The 19347-nt window shown below is 40.6% G+C and overlaps 5 protein-coding genes across 5 annotated transcripts; 2 read left to right on the forward strand and 3 right to left on the reverse strand.

Moving 5' to 3' along the window:
* Positions 1 to 241: 241 nt before the first annotated feature.
* EAF01_001576 (uncharacterized protein) lies at positions 242 to 1987 on the forward strand (the record flags this gene model as incomplete). Its single annotated transcript, XM_038909826.1, has 2 exons — positions 242 to 1244; positions 1296 to 1987. The coding sequence occupies 2 exons, from the start codon at positions 242 to 244 to the stop codon at positions 1985 to 1987; spliced, it is 1695 nt and encodes a 564-aa protein (XP_038774638.1).
* A 516-nt stretch (positions 1988 to 2503) lies between these two features.
* EAF01_001577 (uncharacterized protein) lies at positions 2504 to 3857 on the reverse strand (the record flags this gene model as incomplete). The annotated part of the gene is made up of 2 exons (XM_038909827.1): positions 2504 to 2996; positions 3088 to 3857. 2 exons carry the CDS (start codon positions 3855 to 3857, stop codon positions 2504 to 2506), a joined length of 1263 nt encoding a protein of 420 aa, XP_038774639.1.
* Positions 3858 to 5489: 1632 nt separating this feature from the next.
* EAF01_001578 (uncharacterized protein) lies at positions 5490 to 8208 on the forward strand (the record flags this gene model as incomplete). The annotated part of the gene is made up of 5 exons (XM_038909828.1): positions 5490 to 5658; positions 5709 to 6355; positions 6427 to 6522; positions 6572 to 7118; positions 7172 to 8208. The coding sequence occupies 5 exons, from the start codon at positions 5490 to 5492 to the stop codon at positions 8206 to 8208; spliced, it is 2496 nt and encodes an 831-aa protein (XP_038774640.1).
* A 4379-nt stretch (positions 8209 to 12587) lies between these two features.
* On the reverse strand, positions 12588 to 14882 carry EAF01_001579 (uncharacterized protein; the record flags this gene model as incomplete). Its single annotated transcript, XM_038909829.1, has 3 exons — positions 12588 to 13591; positions 13861 to 14476; positions 14766 to 14882. The coding sequence occupies 3 exons, from the start codon at positions 14880 to 14882 to the stop codon at positions 12588 to 12590; spliced, it is 1737 nt and encodes a 578-aa protein (XP_038774641.1).
* A 3409-nt stretch (positions 14883 to 18291) lies between these two features.
* EAF01_001580 (uncharacterized protein) lies at positions 18292 to 19347 on the reverse strand (the record flags this gene model as incomplete). The annotated part of the gene is made up of 1 exon (XM_038909830.1): positions 18292 to 19347. The coding sequence occupies one exon, from the start codon at positions 19345 to 19347 to the stop codon at positions 18292 to 18294; it is 1056 nt and encodes a 351-aa protein (XP_038774642.1).

Consider the following 19347-nt stretch of genomic DNA (forward strand, 5'->3'; position numbering starts at 1 on the left):
TTGTGTATCGCTGTTGATGATGCTGATGTTGCACAATATTAATAGATATTGTGTATATATTTTGAAATCGCGCTGTGTTTTTCATTCTTCTCTGCATGTCTTTTCAATTTGAGTTTGATTTTGAGCGGTTTTGAGCCATGTTTTAATTGCAGTCGGATTTTGTTTTATATACTTACGAACCTGCCTGCGAATCGAAAGGGAATTTGAGAGACCGAGAAGACGAGGCTGAGAGCCAAGAAATATGTCGGCTTTGGATAACCTCAATCAAAATGTGTTTGGGCTTGTAGCATTGCTTGTTGCGGTAATAGCACTTTTGACAACTTGCTTGCAGGTGGCACAGCAATATTTCTCGAGTGCCGAGGGGTACAGACGATGTGCCGAGTCAGTGATGGGGCTTTGGTCCGCGGGAACTCATCGACAGTTAAGGATACGGGAATTTCGAGTCGAGGTTGTTTTCGAAGTTCCAGTTATACTCGTTGCACCGCCCAACAATCAAAGGGGTCCAATCCTGAATAGACCGATTCATTATATCGATGGCACTCCTGATTCGTACAAGAATACCAAAGTTCGCCAACCGGATGATCAATTAAAGAAAGATCAGGAAACCATTCAACGTATTCATACGGCGGATGATGAACGGGCATCTTGGGTTACCTTGTTGTCAAGTCTACAGCATGAGGAACTGGAATCACGAAAATGGGACGAAGACATTCGATCGAATAGACCACCAAGTGATGGACATAAACCAATAGATCCTCCAAAGTACGAATTAGCTGTAGGTTTACAGGTCAAAACTCGCTCTTGGGATTTCGTTCCAGCTAGTATGACTAAACCATATGCTACATCTGCTATATGTCACCTGGTAGAAATGATGGCATTCTTAGGAATGTATTGGAAGGTATTTGATCAAATACAATGGAATCTCAGAGCCGAAGGCAATGGTTTTATTCTTACCTCGACGACAGTTCATGGATTAGGTGTCATGGTCGTGTTCACTGTTACGGGAAAATCTACATTCAAACAAGACCGTGTCATTCCATCAAACGATGTCAAGGCATTATGCTTTGGGACGGTCCCCAACATATTCGAGGAAAAGGAATACTTAGAAAAGGTGGATATGGAATCTCAAAGTTTAGAATTGAAGTTTGGAAGTCAAGATGATGTGGACTTAACATTGGAGTCACTTGGCTGTACACCTCAAATTCTGAAGAGATACAGGAAAGATCACAGGCATATCTTCTCTAGCAAGTTCCACCTCTGCTCTTCTTACAAATGTATTCTAATTGCCTGAATAGTATCTTTTGAAATTATCGGTATGCTAGGGAAGGTTACTCGAATTCGTGGAAGCAATTTTAGAATGATTCCCAACCCAACTCAAGATCCTTGGTTGAAAAAAGCCGGTTCAAAACCCGCTTGGAAAGTCTCCAAGCTCATGACTATCTTTCAGGAGAAGCTTAGCGACATTTTCGAACAAGAAAGCGATGATGATGAAACTTCCAAACTTCATCCCTTTACCAAAATCACCAAACAATGGCAGGTCATCCAATCTCTTCATTCCGAAGAAATTGACGAATACAACCTCAGCATTGAAATGCGCGAAATGATTCACGATGCCATAGACGAACAAACAGATTACCTCCTCCACGAACTCAGACAAATAGATGTTCTTCAAGTCGTCGTTGCTCATTTGGATCAAGTGACGAAAATCCTTGATGAACCTAATTCCTCTTTGAATTCCATTGTTTCTGTCCAAAAGGAAGAACCTTTGTTGAAAATATATTTCGAGGAGATTCGACCCGCGGTCGCGGAACGTGATATTGATGGGAAGGAGTTCAGTCCCTTGGAAAGGGAACAGAGAAATATCATCTGGGTTTCGCTTATGTTCAGAATGTTGTGTTGGCTTTTATTGCATGATTGGAATAAAGATGATAAATGTGGTGTTCCACCTGATTTGAAGGGAAGTAGAATGCCGGTTTTTATTGGATGATGGTGGATATTTAATGGGTGAGGTGAAGATTGGTCGTTCTGGGGATACTGCTGAGTAGAGATTCGAGGTTGGATCAAACCATAGAAAGAGATGGATAGTTTAGGGACTAAGGAACTACAGGACTGCGTTGATGACATGAAAAGATTGCTTGAGATTCTTGCAAGCGTATGGCTTAGTGGCGCTGGAAAGATATCATTCTTATGGGGTTTGGATGTTTATGGCGCGATGCAAAATAGAGGATCATAGTACTCTTCTTATCTTTTTGTAGATATACCCATGGAGCGTAGCGTAGCGTGCGTGGTATTTTATATGTCATATTTTTTCTCAAAAAACTGATTTTTATTTACTTGCTTCCTTTTTGGTTTCCTTTCCTCTTGATGACGTTCATTCGTTTCATTCCGTTGGATATTTCATGACTTCATTACTTCATTACTTCACAACTCACTTCCCAATATTCGCAACGCACATTGATTCCACTCCAATCCCCTCATCGCATCGCATCTTATCTCATTCCCCTCATTCCCCAAAAAGTCCCTCATCCACCACACAATGTCTCGCCATCTCAAACTGTTCATCCGTCTTACAAACCAACATGCGATGCTTCGCCCCTTTCTTCCCAATCTCCTGCACCGTCCCCTCCATCTCTCTCGCATTCCTCTCCCCATCAATCTCAAACCCCAAACACCTAATTTCCTCGCCCACCCTCTCTCTCAAGACCTCGCTCTTCTCGCCTATTCCCCCGGCAAAAACTAACGCGTCAATATTGCCATGTAAGGAGATGTAGTAGTGTCCGATGTACGAGAGGATTCGATCGATGAAGATGTCGAAGGCGAGTTTCATGGTGGGGTCAGAGGAGGAAGAGGAGGTAATGGTGCCGAAATCGGTGGTGCCCGTGAGAGATTTCCAGCCAGATTCTTTGTTGAGGATTTCTTCGGCGCGGGAAATGTGCAGGGAGGAGGTGGATTGCGGAGAGAGCTTGCCGACATTGGTGGCGTAGTGGAAGACGAGACTAGGTGGGGGAATGGGTTAGCTAGGGAACGTAAGGAGGGATAGATAGATAGATAGAAAGAAAAACCCAAGTATAAAAAAAAAATACACACCTCGGATCCAAACTCCCACTCCTCGTGGCGCCGGGCAACCCCGCCAACGGCGTCAACCCCATACTCGTATCCCAGCTCTTCCCATTCTTCACCACGCACGCGCTCGCTCCACTCCCCAAATGCAACGCGATAATATTCGTTTCCTCTTCGCTCTTCCCCAGAAACTCCGCGACGCTGCGCGTGATGAACGCGTATGAGATGCCGTGGAATCCGTATTTGCGCAATCCGTTTTTCTGCGCGATGGTTTGGTCGATGGGGTAGGTGCTGATGTGTGCGGGGATTGAAGCGTGGAATTGTGAGTCGAAGACGGCGATGTTGCGGGTGGTGGGGAGGTGGGTGATGCAGTGTTGGATGATGGTTAGGGCGGAGGCGTTGTGGAGGGGAGCGAGATCGCTGAGGGTTTCGAGGTGGTGGAGGGTTTCTCGGGTGATGAGCTGGCTGGTTTGGTAGGAGCCGCCGTGGACGACGCGGTGGCTGGCGAGGGAGATGTCGCTGAGTTGGGAGATTTGAGAGAAGGAGGGGTCGTTGATTAGGTGGGTGAGGATGTATTGGAATGCGGAGTTTTGGTCGGTGATTTTGGAATCTAGGGTTTGGTTTTTGAGGATGGGGGTGCCTGATCGGATGTATTTGAAGGTTGGCGGGGGGGAGGTGAGACCGGAGATTTGGGCTTCGGCGAGGGGGGTGGGCGAGGGGTCGCCTTGGGAGGCGGAGAAGATGGAGATTTTGACGGAGGAGGAGCCGGCGTTTATGGAGAGGATAATTTTGGACATTGTGGGTTGTGTGGTAGGTATTGTGGTGTGCGGTTTGTGGTTTGTTGTGTGTGAAGGTTTGAAGGTTACCAGTGGATGTTGGAGATTGTAAGTGAATATCTAGGTAGGTATGTGAGTAGACAGGCAGGTATCCTAGAAACGTAAGATCTTACCAATTAAATCTCCAATCGGCTTCTTTCTTTGAAGCTGTCACTGGCACCCAATTTTGATTTCGATGAGTTCGATAGGAAAAATAATCCAAATAACTATATGAACCAGAGTAATAAGAACCAAGCTTAATACTCAGAAATATACCCCTACTTACCTACCTACCTAGACAACCCCATCACCCCCAAAAATGATCCCACAATCAATCCCATTCCATCTCTCATCCCATCCATAATCGTATCATACCAAAGCAAAGCAGCACAGATGACGTTCCAGAAATTCCCCGCCATAAGGTTACGTCGTACGTGAATTTCCTTATCGAGGCCGAGAATTGGTAAGTTACCTACCTAGGTACTTATCGATTGGTTTTTAGGTTTTTAGTGATTTATAGTGATTTATTAGCTTTTCCGGGTTATCGGGAACGGGCGGGTGGTTACAGGGGGGGAGGCTTGATTGTTTTCTTTATTGTTACAGGGGAGGGGGGGTTGGAATTTAGAAGGGTTGGATCTTTCTATCTGGAAAGAGGATAAGGTTATATATTATTTTCTCATTCTATTGAGTGACTGAGATTTAGATGCGACGGATAGAAGTACTATCATACATAAAGATGGATGATCTCACTCAAATCCCACATGCAACACTCCGTAGCGAGTTAAATAATTGTTGGAGTGTCCGAAGGAACGTACGTAGCAGGACACTCCTACTTCGTACAATTACCATATACCATAGTTGTTCGTTCTCCACCCAATAGAGAGGGTTATGACGTTAATCCCAACGTCAAGCCCAACGTCAAGCCTTCTTCCTACAGGATACGAGACTTTCCCGTAACCTTCTATTACAAACTAATTACATCAAATAGCATCAAAACTCATCGAGTGAATGGAAATCTCGGTGTTGCTCATAATTCTATACCTTCTAGCACGTTTTCACACTGGGAATAGATAGCTAGTGGGGTCTTGGCTATGACTGTGGATGCTGGATGCATCCAAGTCTGCTCTATAATGTAGCGTATCGGATTCATCGGCATCGCTAGTTTGTTGATATGAATGTATCCAGTATGTAAGATGGATTATGATAATGATGGATGAATGATAGATGTGACGCAGTTGTTCCTTTGTTAATGGAAGAAGTGGAGAGCTAGATGGCTTGTTTTGTGTTTGGAGAAATAATAGGAGGGGTAAATGTTAGTTGTTGATCTTTTTATTTGATCTTTACTCTACTCCGTTAAGTATATTCTATATTTGAAAGAATCAATTATCTCTCTTCCTCTTCTCATAACTTTATACTTCACTCGTCATTCCTCTATCTCTTTGCTTTGAAAGTAATTGGACTGTCTGCTTGATATCAAGGTAGACGATCTAGTGACGCAAATAACGAAATCAATATATCACGACCACCACCACGACCACCACCACGAACACAACTACAATTATAATCACAATAACCTCAAACCACCCTTCAATATCAATCAACAACAAACTCAACATGCCTGGAGAAATCATAGATAGACCAAATCCTCAAGCTTTAAATTCCAACATACCTGGTTCTGCAACGGTCAATGATTTAGCAGTCAAATTGGAAAAGCTACAAATCCCCGATGATGATTTAAGAGGACTTGAGGAGTTTCGTAGAGCTAGCAATTATATTGCTGCTGGTGAGTAATCCAAAAGGAAGATCACTATACCCAAGCTAACAACCTCATAGCTATGATTTTCCTTTCCGATAATGCTTATTTGGAAAGAGATCTCACATTTGATGATATAAAACCAAGACTTTTAGGCCATTGGGGAACATGTCCTGGTCTTACTTTGGTTTATGCTCATCTGAATTATCTCACTAAAAAGAATGATCTTGACATGATCTATGTTGTTGGACCTGGTCACGGAGCTCCAGCAATTCTTTCTTCCCTTTGGTTAGAAGGTACCTTGGCAAAATTCTATCCCAAATATTCCAACAATAAGCAAGGCCTTCATAACCTCATCACTGGTTTCAGTACCCCATTTGGGTTTCCTTCTCACATCAGTGCCGAAGTTCCAGGTTCCATCCATGAAGGTGGAGAACTTGGATATGCTCTTTCCGTAGCTTTTGGTGCGGTGATGGATAATCCAGATTTGGTGGTGGCGTGTGTAGTTGGTGATGGTGAAGCGGAATCGGGCCCAACTGCGACGGCATGGCATGCGGCTAAATACATTGATCCGGCGGAATCGGGTGCGGTGATTCCAATTGTTCATGTGAATGGTTTTAAGATTTCGGAGAGAACTATTTATGGTTGTATGGATGATAAGGAAATGGCTACTTTATTTACTGGTTATGGATATCAATGTCGATTTGTTGAAGACTTAGAAGATATCGTAAGTTGGTTACTCGAACTTGGGAGAATTTGTTGTGGAATCGGGTGGAAACTGTGCTAACAGTATCTCAGGATCGTGACATGGCAACAAGTATGCAATGGGCTCTTGATGAAATTCGTAACATTCAAAAAGCTGCCAGATCTGGAAAGCCAATTATGAAACCAAGAGTATTTTCCCCAAATTCATACATGAGAACCAAATACTAACGTTAAATAGTGGCCAGTAATCATCATGAGAACTCCTAAAGGATGGAGTGGTCCAAAGATTGTTGATGGAGAATATGTTGAAGGATCATTCCATGCTCATCAAGTTCCTCTCATGGCCGTTAAATCAAATAAAGATCAACTTGCTGACCTTCAAAAGTGGCTTTTATCATACGGACCAGCCAAATTATTTACGGAATCTGGCGATGTTATTGATTCTGTCAAGGCAATCATCCCACCCGAACATAAAAAACTTGGTCAAAGACCAGAAACATACAAAAACCATGAAGTATTAAAAGTACCAGATTGGAAAAAGTATGGTGTTGAAAAAGGAACAGAAGCTTCTTGTATGAAAGCTATTGGTGATCTGATTGATCAAACTTTGGTTGATAATCCCAAATCCCTTCGTCTATTCTCTCCAGATGAACTCGTTAGTAATAAACTTGACGCAGTCTTCAAGCATACAGGACGTGATTTTCAATGGGATGAATTTTCACATGCTCAAGGTGGAAGAGTTATTGAAATTCTCAGTGAACATACATGTCAAGGTTTTCTTCAAGGTATGATATATTTCTCTGGTCTTTCCTTATGTACACATACTCACCATTTCTAGGATATACTCTCACAGGACGTACTGGAATCTTCCCATCCTATGAATCCTTCCTTGGTATAATTCACACCATGATGGTTCAATATAGTAAGTTCAACAAAATGGCACGAGAAACCCGTTTCAGAGCAGATCTCTCATCTCTCAATTATATCGAAACCAGTACATGGACTCGACAAGAACATAATGGATTCTCGCATCAAAATCCTTCATTCATCGGTGCCGTCCTCAATCTCAAACCAACAGCTGCAAGAGTTTACTTACCACCTGATGCAAATACCTTCCTCTCAACAATTTCTCATTGTCTCAAATCAACCAACTATATAAACTTAATGGTTGGGTCCAAACAACCTCAACCCGTCTTCCTCAGTCCCGAAGAAGCAGATAAACATTGTCAAGCCGGTGCGTCGATTTGGAAATTCTGCAGTACGGATGATGGGCTTGATCCGGATGTTGTTCTCGTAGGAATCGGTTCGGAACTCATGTTCGAAGTTGTGGTTGCCGCTGCCCTCCTCCGCAAAAAGTGTCCAGAATTGAGAATCCGAGTGGTCAATGTAACCGATTTGATGATTCTGGAAGCGGAAACTCTCCATCCGCATAGTTTGACACGGGAAGAATTTAATAGTTTGTTCACGGAAGATAAACCTATTCATTTCAATTATCATGGGTATAGTAATGAGATTAAGGGATTGCTTTTTGGAAGACCAGGTTTGGAGAGAATGAGTATTGCGTGTTATAAGGAGGAGGGATCCACGACGACGCCGTTTGATATGATGTTGAGGAATGAGGTTAGTAGGTATCATGTGATGGAAGCGGCGATTAAGGGGGGTGCGAGGGGAAATAAGAAAGTGGAGCTGGAGATGACGGGGTGGCTGGGAGAGATTAGAGGGAGTAGGAGTAGAGTGGGAGAATATATTTTGAGGGAGGGGAGAGATACAGAGGGGACTTTTGACGTGCCGAGGTTTGAGGAGACGGTGTTTGGGAAGGATGTTGGGGGGGAGGGAGAGAAGGGGGGGAAGGAGGATGGGTTTTTTGTTAATTGAGGGAGAGGTATAAGGAATAGAATTAGATTGGATGGGATGAATGGACTTGCATTTCCATAGGGGGTTTCGAAAATGGTGAGATGAGAATGAGATGAAGATGATGAAGGTTCGCTTATTGTAATACTATAATCCCATTGGATAGAGATCACAACTAAAATGTATAATATCTTTTCCTTGATGTTTCACTCTCTCATCTGGATACCCCATCTATATATATGCTTTCCCTCCCTTTACCATTACCCTAATATATACTTCTCCTTCATTTACATTACCCTCATATATACTTTCCCTCCCTCTACCATCACCCAAGAGAGAAGAAAGGCATCGGGATCAGCACCGGCATTATTAGTGATTTTCTGATTTTCTGGATGAGTGGATATTAATGTAGAGTTTGGGTTGGGGTACCGGTGGATATTCTATTATTTTATGATTGGATTTTGAGCTTCTTAGGGGTATGAAGTATGAAGTTTGGGGTTTGGAGTATGAAGTTTGGGGTTTGGAGGGAGGGAAAGAAAGGGAGGGAAAGAAAAGGGAGAAGAAAGGGAGGAAGAAAGGGAGGAAGAAAGGGAGGAAGAAAGGGAGGAAGAAAGGGAGGAAAGAAAGGGAGGAAGAGAGCGAGAGAGGAAGAGGGGATGAAAGGAAGAATGAGATATAAGAATGGAGGGGAGGGGAGGGGAGGTTTGAGAATGTGGAAGATTAAAAAGATGAATAAATTGAGAAGATTGAAAAGACTGTAATTAGAAAATGAAATGTACAAGAGGGTATAACGTGTTTTATCAATGAGTGAGTCATATCAGTGAGTAGATCATTTTTACTTTAATTCATTCTTTTTTCTTTCAATATATATTTTATCAACAACCCATAATAAATTCGAATACTCAAAAAGCCTATATACTCCTTACTATTAAAGCTATTCAAAAAGACAAAAAAATAAGTATTCGAAAAGTTGTAAAGATATATAATATCCTAAATACAATACTACAATATAAAATCAATAGTTTTATTCCTTGTTCCGAATATTAATCTAAATTTAATAATCTTTTAGAATTAAAGGAGAATATTATTTCTAAATATATAATCGATATGAATATAAAAGGATTTCCATTTAAATTAAGAAATATGAAAGATATAGCAAATCATATTCTCGAATTGAAAAGTGTAAAGCGTATTGGAAAGCTTTAGGTGTATCGATTTGTAAAACATTGAATTGAATTAAAGATATGTTTTAATTATGTTTATAACTTTCAAAGAGCTCTTTGCAAAGATCCTAAGCTTATTAAAGAGTGGTTTCAATTGGTTGCGAATATGCAAGCGGAATACAGCATTTTGGATGGCGATTTTTATAATTTCGATGAAATAGGCTTTATAATGGGTATAATATGCCCCGGAATGGTATTAACTAGTGCTGAACGAAATGGTAGAAGCAAGGCAATACAACTAGGTAATAGAGAATAGGCTATAGCAATCATATATGGTAATAAGGAGGATGAAACTATACCCTCATTTCTAATAATTTAAGGACAGGTTTATCTTTTCAATTGGTATATCGAAACCGATTTTCCTATGGATTAGGCTATTAAACCTATATCTAATGGATAAACAAACAATGAGACAGGTTTAGAATGATTGAAATACTTCGATAAGCACATTAAGAATCGAAGAAAGAGTAGATATCGAATGTTAGTACTAGACAGGTATGAAAGTTATAAATCAAAAGCTTTTCAAGTATATTATAAAGAGAACAATATTATATACTTAAGTCTATCACTATATTTAAGTTATTTAATTTAATTACTTAATATGAACTGTTTTAGCAATCTAAAATGTTTATATAATAATCAAATTGATGAATTTATTAAGATATATATTAATCATATTTCGAAGGTTGAATTCTTTATAGTTTTTAAAGTTACATATAAAAAATCAATTACCTTTCAGAATATGAAATCAGGGTTTCAAGGAATAGATTTAATCTTATTTAATTTTGCAGCTATATTCTCGAAATTAGATATTCGAATTCATACACCTACCCCCCCTCTTTCGATTTAAATCAATAGATCTCTCAAACCCCTTACAATCCAATTGAAACTCTTTTTCAATCAATATTAGTTAAATCTCGAATAACTTGTTATTATTCAAGCTCCTTTATATTTATATTTGAGATTGTATTAGTTTTAATTAAGAATATAAAAAGATTAACTTATAAGATGTTACGGGAGCTGCCTCTAGGGTCACGTGGAAGTGTCTAGAGATCTCTCGAGGTGGTTTAGACTAGACTTCAAGTAGGAATTCAATAAGGTTGTAACTGGTTGCAATTCTCGTAACTATAGTAATGAAACTAATGATTGTTCTTGAGCACGAAGCTCTACATGTAAAGAAACCCTTTCCCTTATATAGACCTTTGCACTCTGCGATCCCATCGATCCCACTCACTGAGAGTAGTGGGCGTAGTGGGATCCCACTGATCCCATTGATAATAATCGGTGGGACTGATGGGATGGTCCATCACGTGATACTAGTCCCGTGAGTCTTGTCGTCCTGTCTTATTTCCTGTCCTAGGGCTAATCCCTTGGGAGCTTACTAATCCTAGCAAGACCTCTCTTGCTTACTGTGTCCTGTATTGCTTATTCTTCTTAGGACCCTACTGTCCTAGGAACCATGTCCTATGATTCAGTGTATTCTATAACTAATACTATATACATGCCTGAGGCTTTCCTTGGGTGCCTAGTGTCCCCCGGTATACTGCAGCTGAATCACTGAGGCCTATAATACCATTATAGCCTATAAGTCAGTGATTCTACAGCCTGTTACTAATCCGTTGTAACATAAGAATACACTTTTAAATGTAGAAATTCGTATACTTCAGATAGTAAATGAAGTATTAAGCAAATATCGATATACGAAAAACCCCCAATTATATTAAAGAGGAGTGCTTATTAAATAAAAAGCTTTTAATATATTATTTTAATAAAAGGTTAATATTTAGATTTAATATAACAAATATTAAAAAGGAAGGAATCCTAATAAGAAAGCATCTTTTAATTGATACTATAGTAAATATGGAAAGACAGGTTATAATATAAGAACCTGTCAAAATGATATAATAGATTCTAGATTATTAGAATCTTTATAGTTTCAATCAATTGATTTTGTTATTGTTGAATAATATAGTTTTGAATAAGTGAATTGAAGTGAAAGTGACCCACTCACTAATAAAACCCACTCACTAATAAAACACGTTATAGGTATTTAGATATTGTTTTTATGTTTTTATAATAGAGTATGAGATGGGGAGAAATAAGTAGATAGATAGATAGATTGAGGAGCCATCATTTTCGAGATGAGTGGAAGATATGAGATATAAGTTAAGCGGAAAGGAGGGAAAGGGGTGTGTGGATGGGGGTGTGGGCATGGGTATAGGAATTGTGGATGGGAGGGGAGAGAGGGCGAGGGAAAGAAAGGCATATAGAGAAAGAAAGATTGGTATTATTTTTGGAGATACAGTGAATAAATATTATTTCATCTCATTTCCTTCAAATCTATTGTGTTAATTGTCCCTTCTCTCCTCGGATATTCTAATACATGAAACATTCCACTTTTCATTCTCTGTCACACTCCTAGACAATCAGAAAGCGGGTGACAGGGGGTGAATGAATTCTGCTTCCCTTCTCGCTTTCTCCATATTCTCTCTGGCCTCTGTACCGGTCTCCCTGTTGAAAGCCCGCTACCTGCCATTCCTCAGAATTCCGAAGTGTCAAAGATCCAATCCCCCACCGAGTCTTCCAGCATTCGAATTTATTCTCCATCTACCTTTCAATATCAACATGAATGTCACCCACAACAGTCTCTACCTCCAAAAATTCCAAACCCAATTATGATTCATCCAAATTTACGACAAGGTCTTCCGAATAAATGTGTTCGAGCTGCACCACCCCAATATTCCCCAGCGCAACCACCCTCTCAAAAAGACTCGTCGACAACTGCGCACCAAACTCATTACATCCTCAAGATTTAACCCCGGGCAGCACCCCCTTCTTCTCCACATCCCCATACAGAACTACATGCGCCTGCTCAAACGTAAGCGGAATAACACAATCCGGTTCTCTCACCAAAGATGCATCATCAATCATCACCACCTGAGGTTTAAATCCCATATCGCGAAACGCTGCTAAATTATTGCATGTTGAGATGATGATTTTGGTATGAGTATCCTTAATAACTTCTTCGATTTCTTCAATTCCTTCTTCAACGAAGCGTTCTGCTGCGACGGATTTTCCTTTTCGAACGCGTTTGAGTGTAGCCAGGCATTTGCATGCTTTGCTGCGGATGGTGTTGTTTAATTCCGGATTGTTGGCTTTGCACTGGAAAGATCTTATAACCTAGTTTGAGATTCGATGGGCGTCGAGGGGATCATCTTCTTCGTCGTCTTTTCTCTCGTCGTCTCGCTTCATAAAGTCATTTACTGTGGATGCGTTAGCTGGGAAGTGGACTATACCGAAGTTCTCTTTTGATTCTTCAATCCCAGGCAGAAGTTCGGGCGCTGGATTGACTCCAACTATTTGATTATCGACAGCTCTGAATAGTTTCTGAGTTGCCATGAAGATCGAGAGCAATGCGGTTTCTGCAGCTGCATTAGTTGGCGTGGCATATAGCACTTTATAGCCAAGTTGTGCTTTTCTAATATATGTAAGAGCGGTAGTAAAACTTTTACCAGTTCCGGATTGGCCTTGGATGATTTTGACTGGTAAAACAACCTCGATAACTGCATCGTATGCTTCTCGTTGCATACGGTCAAGGTTACAATTTTCAAGCCACTGGTCGTATACCTTTTGATTGAGGAGTGGTAGTTGGTTGTATGTGATTTCTTTCAGAGAAAGAAGGTGATCCTCAATATCATCTTTAATATCGGCCATCCCTTCACCGAGTATGAATCTCTGGAGGATTCGTCCGTAGATATCGTCCTTCGCTTTGTTTTCGGCAATCATACCAATGGCTTTGAGTTGACGTGTTGTAGCAAGGCGATTGTTCAAGACCTTTAGTTGAACATTGACTTTGCTTCCTGGGTGAAATTTCCTTTTCTTACCCACGGGCATAACGAAAGAAATGACGAATTGTCTATTAATTTTGGCCACGAGAATGTGAGCGGTCCATTCTATGTTGTTGATACCGTCGATGACGACATCTTGGGTAGCAGCTTTATCTTCGCTGAACTCACAGATGGATTGGTCGTCTTCGCTCTTGTCTATCACGTTAGTTTCAATATTTTCTTGGCTACTAGTGATGTTAGTGGCACCTGGATAGGCTTCAGTCTCTACCTGCTCTGCGGTTCGACCATGTTCAACCTTATTTTCGTCATTCTCCAACTCGACATTAGAGTCTTCGGCTGTTATGTACCCCCCATATTTAATGAGAAATCGAGCTCCCCCATTAATCGAAGGGAAGGGCAATTCTCAACAACTTGAGATATCAAATTCAAGTTGAACATAATCGTTCTTTACATACCTTACAATTGCTTCATATGTTCGATCCCAATTGTAATACTGCTCGTTAAGCTTGACTGAGGCTGCGACATCATGAATAACAGCCGCGCTGAGTACGATTTCCCACTCTGCCATTGACCTAGAGCTGTTTCTTGCATCGTGTGTAACATACCTTTGAATCCAGTCCTCGTTCTCTTCACCGGAAGCCTCAGCCATCTAAGGTTCATGGGGAAGGAATTTCGTTGCATTCGTATACCAATCCTTGAATCGTTGGCCTGGGTTCTCCGTTGCGTGGCCATTGAAAATCGGCCATAACCCTTGTTGTGAACAAACTGTGATTCTGTGTTTCCAGTAAGCATCCAGCTCATGGCTACAGTTTCCGAAGTTGCGGACCAGTTAAACACGAAGTTACCTTTCTTCAAGATTCTTTGAAACTTCAAAGCTCTAACTTCGCTTTCCTTATTAGTTACACAACTATCGCAAAGTCTTGGTGGTGATACGCGGCCCTTTTTTGTGAAGTTCAACGCGAAGAAACCTACCCTAGCTTTTCCATTAACGTTGTCGTCAGCTTTTTCATCTAATAATCCTCTTCCAAATTTGTATAACTCCACTGCTTGGTCAAAGGTAAGATCAGGCGTGTCAAATACACCAGCAAACTCAGATCGAATACTAGCTATACTCCAGTTGGCAGGATTGTCAACTCCAAAAATCAAATGTTTGAAAATGCAGTCATCGGCTGTTTGGACAGTAGAATCAACATTAGCCAGAGCAAAATTATGCACATGAAACTAACGACATACTCATCCATATGAATGATGAGCTTCGCAACTTGGGACGAAAAATCAAAGAATGTGGAAAGTTTGTCAAAAAGTATTGGAGCTGTACTCTCCTTTATACTAGCAGTAGACTTCATCGGATGAATAACTACCATTACCTTTTTGGCCCTGTTGTTTTGACGAATATAGGGACCAGAAGGTTTATCCTTTCCACTTACTGGTCTAGTTGCATCTTCTTTGAAGAGAATCAGTTCTTCCAAACTCTGCTCAAAAAGGAAGTCCCTTTAGTGCCTTTAGGTACATTAGAATTCCTTGTAGATTCAACATTAGGCCCAGCGATGGTAGGATTTCTAATTCTCCAAGAAAGTCCTTCCTTATTACCCTTCTTAGGGGCATAATTATTCTTTAGAGGAACCATTTTTAGACGAGGTGGGGGGGGGGGGGGGGATTTAAAAATTCTAAAAGGTCTAACGTCCCTTTGGAAGTGAGAAACTCAATGAAGAGAATCTTGGAAAAAACAACTCGGTTGAGAGCTCCTCTTTCGTCGGGTTGCGGATTCGAAAAACCACGGGCGAGACTACTACCGAAGTAAGTAGACTATAAAGAAAATTTAGTATTTGTAAAAAAACAAATACTACTGATCATAAGATCAGTTTTGGGGGGAGAGAAAGTGCGCACCAACTTATGCCCCAGAAGAAGCACAGATTGGAGTATGTAAAGTAGAAGGGTATGAGTCGAGGAACAGCTATTGAAAGGATTGGTTAGCAAGTATTCAACATGAAACTGAGCAAAGTGCATGAAATGTGATAGGTATCTTGATGGGCGGAAGATATCGCGCATCGATCGCAATCAAGTCCTTTGCTTGAAGAACCATTTCATCGTTCAATTTGATCTGGAGAATTAAAGAATGATATCATATTGTTGCGTAATCGAACATAATCCCCATCATTTATCATATGGAAGATAAAACGAACACTATTGCGTTTCTCAATTCTGATCGCAGTGGATCTGAAAACGATATCGACTCCAAAAATCAACCAAAGCCACCAACACCGAAGAAGACATGAATGCCCTCAAAACAAAGTATCGCACATCATTTATACATCCATAGAAAATCATCAAAGATGAAGAAAAACAAATAAACCACTTACAGTTGTTACTTGAAATGATGGGTCAATTCAAGATAATATCGTGTTTGTTAAAGAGTAAAAGACTTTTTCGGAAAACTGAAATTCGTCCAGAGGGTATTGTGAAGTCGACGCGAAGCGATATTTGTGCGTCACGTGGGGATTCTTCCCTCAACCAGTTATGGATATACCTACCTATCAGCTGACTTTTGTCGAAGTGATTTATTCACATTTGAAGACTGTTTCCCTATTGAGGAAAGATGAGAGACGAAGTGTGATAAGATGCTCTTTGCCTTGGAATTTAATATCGTTTGTAAGTTTGTAATTACAATTCCCATATTGTCATCTGTTATGAAGTGAAGTGAAGTCTGTTCATTGAAAGACTGCCTAATATATTTCATTTCTGTCTTCACTTATTATTCAGCGGAAGACTTCTTGAAAGGGCTACATTATGTATATCGCAGCATCGAGAATGTTCGCCATAGGACTCGACTTTGACAAAATACTTGGATGATACGACTTCTCATCTCTACAATCTCACCCTTCCCTCTCACTCAATTCAGTTCCCATTTCAATATTCTTACTTCATCCCCTCATTCTCACTTAATCTCCAAACCACCATCTTCACAAACAAGATACTATATATCTAATAGATATGACTTCATACCACAACAATCTCGCCCTTCTACCTTCCTCCCAATCTATCTCCCATCCCATCATTCTCATAATCCCATCCGATCCCCAAATAACCATCATCAACATCACCACGACTTCCACTACCTCCTCCGCCTCCCTATACTATATAATCCAATCTCTTCCGTTTTCACATAGTATATTCGTCATTCTATCCAATCTTCCAATCTATTTCCTAACTATCTCTCCCATCTCTCCCATCTCTCATATCCAATCTCACACTATCCAATCACCTCTCACACACTCTCCTCACACTTACCACAAAAAATAAAATATCCCATTGAAACATTAATACCCTCACCCTCACCCCCTTTCCCTTCCCCCTTCTCCCTTCTCCTCCCTTTACCTCCCTTAATCCCTCCTCCCCTATCCCTCCTCCCCAATCACTCCCCCCCAATTCAAAACTCCACCATCCACATCTAATTCCATCAAAACGAAACAGATTCTACCAAAACAGACAAGGAAGAAATACCTCTCTCTACAGAGCCCAGAGGAGACAGAAATAATATCATACTACACCTCAACATTAATTCCATCGATAGAAGTCAATACATTATACCTAGACATTCGATGCTCTTTCTTGATATCGATTATCGATTATCTAGTACCTATAATTGATTATCTCGTACCTAATAATCCATCAGTTTCGTATTAGTAGGAAATATACTAGGTACTATATAATGGATTGGTTGAGTTAACAAGTCAAGTCACTTATGTTACTCGCACTCACACTTCCACTCGCCTTCACGTTTATACTCGCCATCCCATCCTAGCCCATCCCCTCTCCCCACATCACTCTTCACACTCACTCACACTCACCCACTCACTCACAATCTCCTCATGCAATCACAAAGTATCAAAAACCATTAAAGTTATTTTCTCTTTTATATTGATATTTATATTCATACCCAATCGCTGATACCTAACGCTGGTACCCCCACAACTAACCCAGCTGGTAATATATATCTAGCTTTCGCTAACATCCTCCCTTCGTATTTTCAATCCCATTCCATATATCTTATCTCATCCAATTTCCTCTCCTAAATAGACAAGCTTATGCTCATATACATACACGACATGTATAACCTGGTATCATTGCCATTGCCACGAGTAAGTGAGGTACCAAAATACACTCAAAAAGACCTCAAAAAAAGCGACAAATGAAAAACCTCAACTCCTTTATATCATATTTTTTTCCTAATTCCCCGGCCAAGCCATCCATTCCATAGAAATTTCCCATTCCCATTCCCAATCCAGATCATCCAGCCTAGGTATAAAAATTTCCCTCTTAATTCTCCTTCCCGTCCACATCAAACAAGTGATGTAATTACTTCCATCCCATCAACTGATCATCCATATTGAATCGATCCAAGTCAATCCATCGAATCAGAGAATCAAATTCATCTCTATCCTTCCAAACCATGGAAAAAGAAAACATCGTGAACCCGCATCATCATGGTATATACTGTTAAAAAAAAAACCCCCCCCCCTTTGTAAAAGAAACCCCTCCCACACAGACACAACCTCTAAAAGAAAAATGGTATATACTTGAGAAGGAAAAGTTAAGTAACCTTTTGCATCACCAACTCACTCATCACCCAAGCCGAATACCCGATAAGTATTGAAAGAATCAGATAAAGATGTAGCCCGAGACCATCCGAAAAAAATTGGTACCACCACGGCATATAGATTAACCGACGGGAAGAAAACGCCAAAACCAAAACCAAATGCAGTATCAAATGCATTCAATATATATTTGCCACTTTTCATCCCTTTCATCCAATGACAACAGTTTTGAAGTCAAGAACTGCCAAAAGAATCGAGAGACGATGAGATGTGGAGAAGCATTTCATGCAGTATTCACAAAACTGTAATATAACCTGCACATGCTGAAAACAAACTGGTGCGGGGAGAAAAATCGGTGATCCAAACGCAAGAGTTATGATTCTGTATGACTCTGGTTTGTTCTGAATATCTCATAAGTGGTAAGATATTAAGAATTGCCAATTAAATCATGTTTTCCGATGCTGCTTGAGCTAATATATCCAAACGATTGGGACTCTTGGACCTGGTAGGTAGACTTTGGAAATCTGTTTGGGTAGGCGAAGGACCCGATCCCATTTGAGCGTAGAAAAGATCTTGTTGGGGTTGAAACTGTTGTTGATCCCTCGATAAATCGAATGGGGGGATTTCAGAGGTCGAGATTCGAGATGGCATCCTAGGTCTTGGAGATTGTAAGTTGTTGATTGATGGAGAAGCTTTCTTTTGTACTCTGGCAGGCATGGTAAGTGTCGACTTTCCATTCAATCTACCACTCGATGATGCGCTGCTCGATGCAGATCTAGGCTTGTCCTTGTAGTGAGTGTCGAGATGTTGCTTCATGTTGTCCGCTCGGGTAAATTTCTTCATACATCCAGTAAATGTGCAGCACACCATTTTTTCGGCAGTATGAATCTTAGCATGCCGAGATGCATGACCGGAGGTAGTGAAGGTTTTATTGCAATTGTGAAGCTCCTTGTATCGACATGAGTAACGTTTTCCAGGTCCGCGTTCAGTGACTCCTTGGTAAGAATCTTCATGATAATATTGTTCTTCGGGATATTGTTGTACGTTTGTTGATTGGTAAGGTTTTTGTGTGGAGTAAGGACGATATTCGTCCATGGAATTACGTTCATAGTATGGGGTTTCCTTTACATATTGCTCGGTGAAAGAATGATTTCTTCCATGGGCGTTTGGTGTAAAGGTTGGTGTGAGTGGTGATCGAGCTTCATATGAATCGTAAGAATCCGAGCGTAATAAACTTGGTACCGATGTAAGACTTGTGATTGAAGCATTGGAATTCGTTCGAACCATGTGCGGAGAGCTTGGTGGGTAAGATCTTTGAGCGAATCTTTGCGATCCGTATGAATCGTATGAAGGTTGTCGGAATGGTAATTGTGGTAATTGTGATTGAGATTGTGATACGGGAGATGGAGACATTTCCGTCGTGGAGGAATTTAATAAGGAAACTTCGCGACCCACGGAATCTCTGCCCTTTATACTAGGTCTTCGGGTTAAAGACAT

This window comes from Botrytis porri (genome assembly GCF_014898465.1).
Source record: "Botrytis porri strain MUCL 3234 chromosome Unknown BPOR_002, whole genome shotgun sequence".
NCBI classification, from domain to species: Eukaryota; Fungi; Ascomycota; class Leotiomycetes; order Helotiales; family Sclerotiniaceae; genus Botrytis; species Botrytis porri.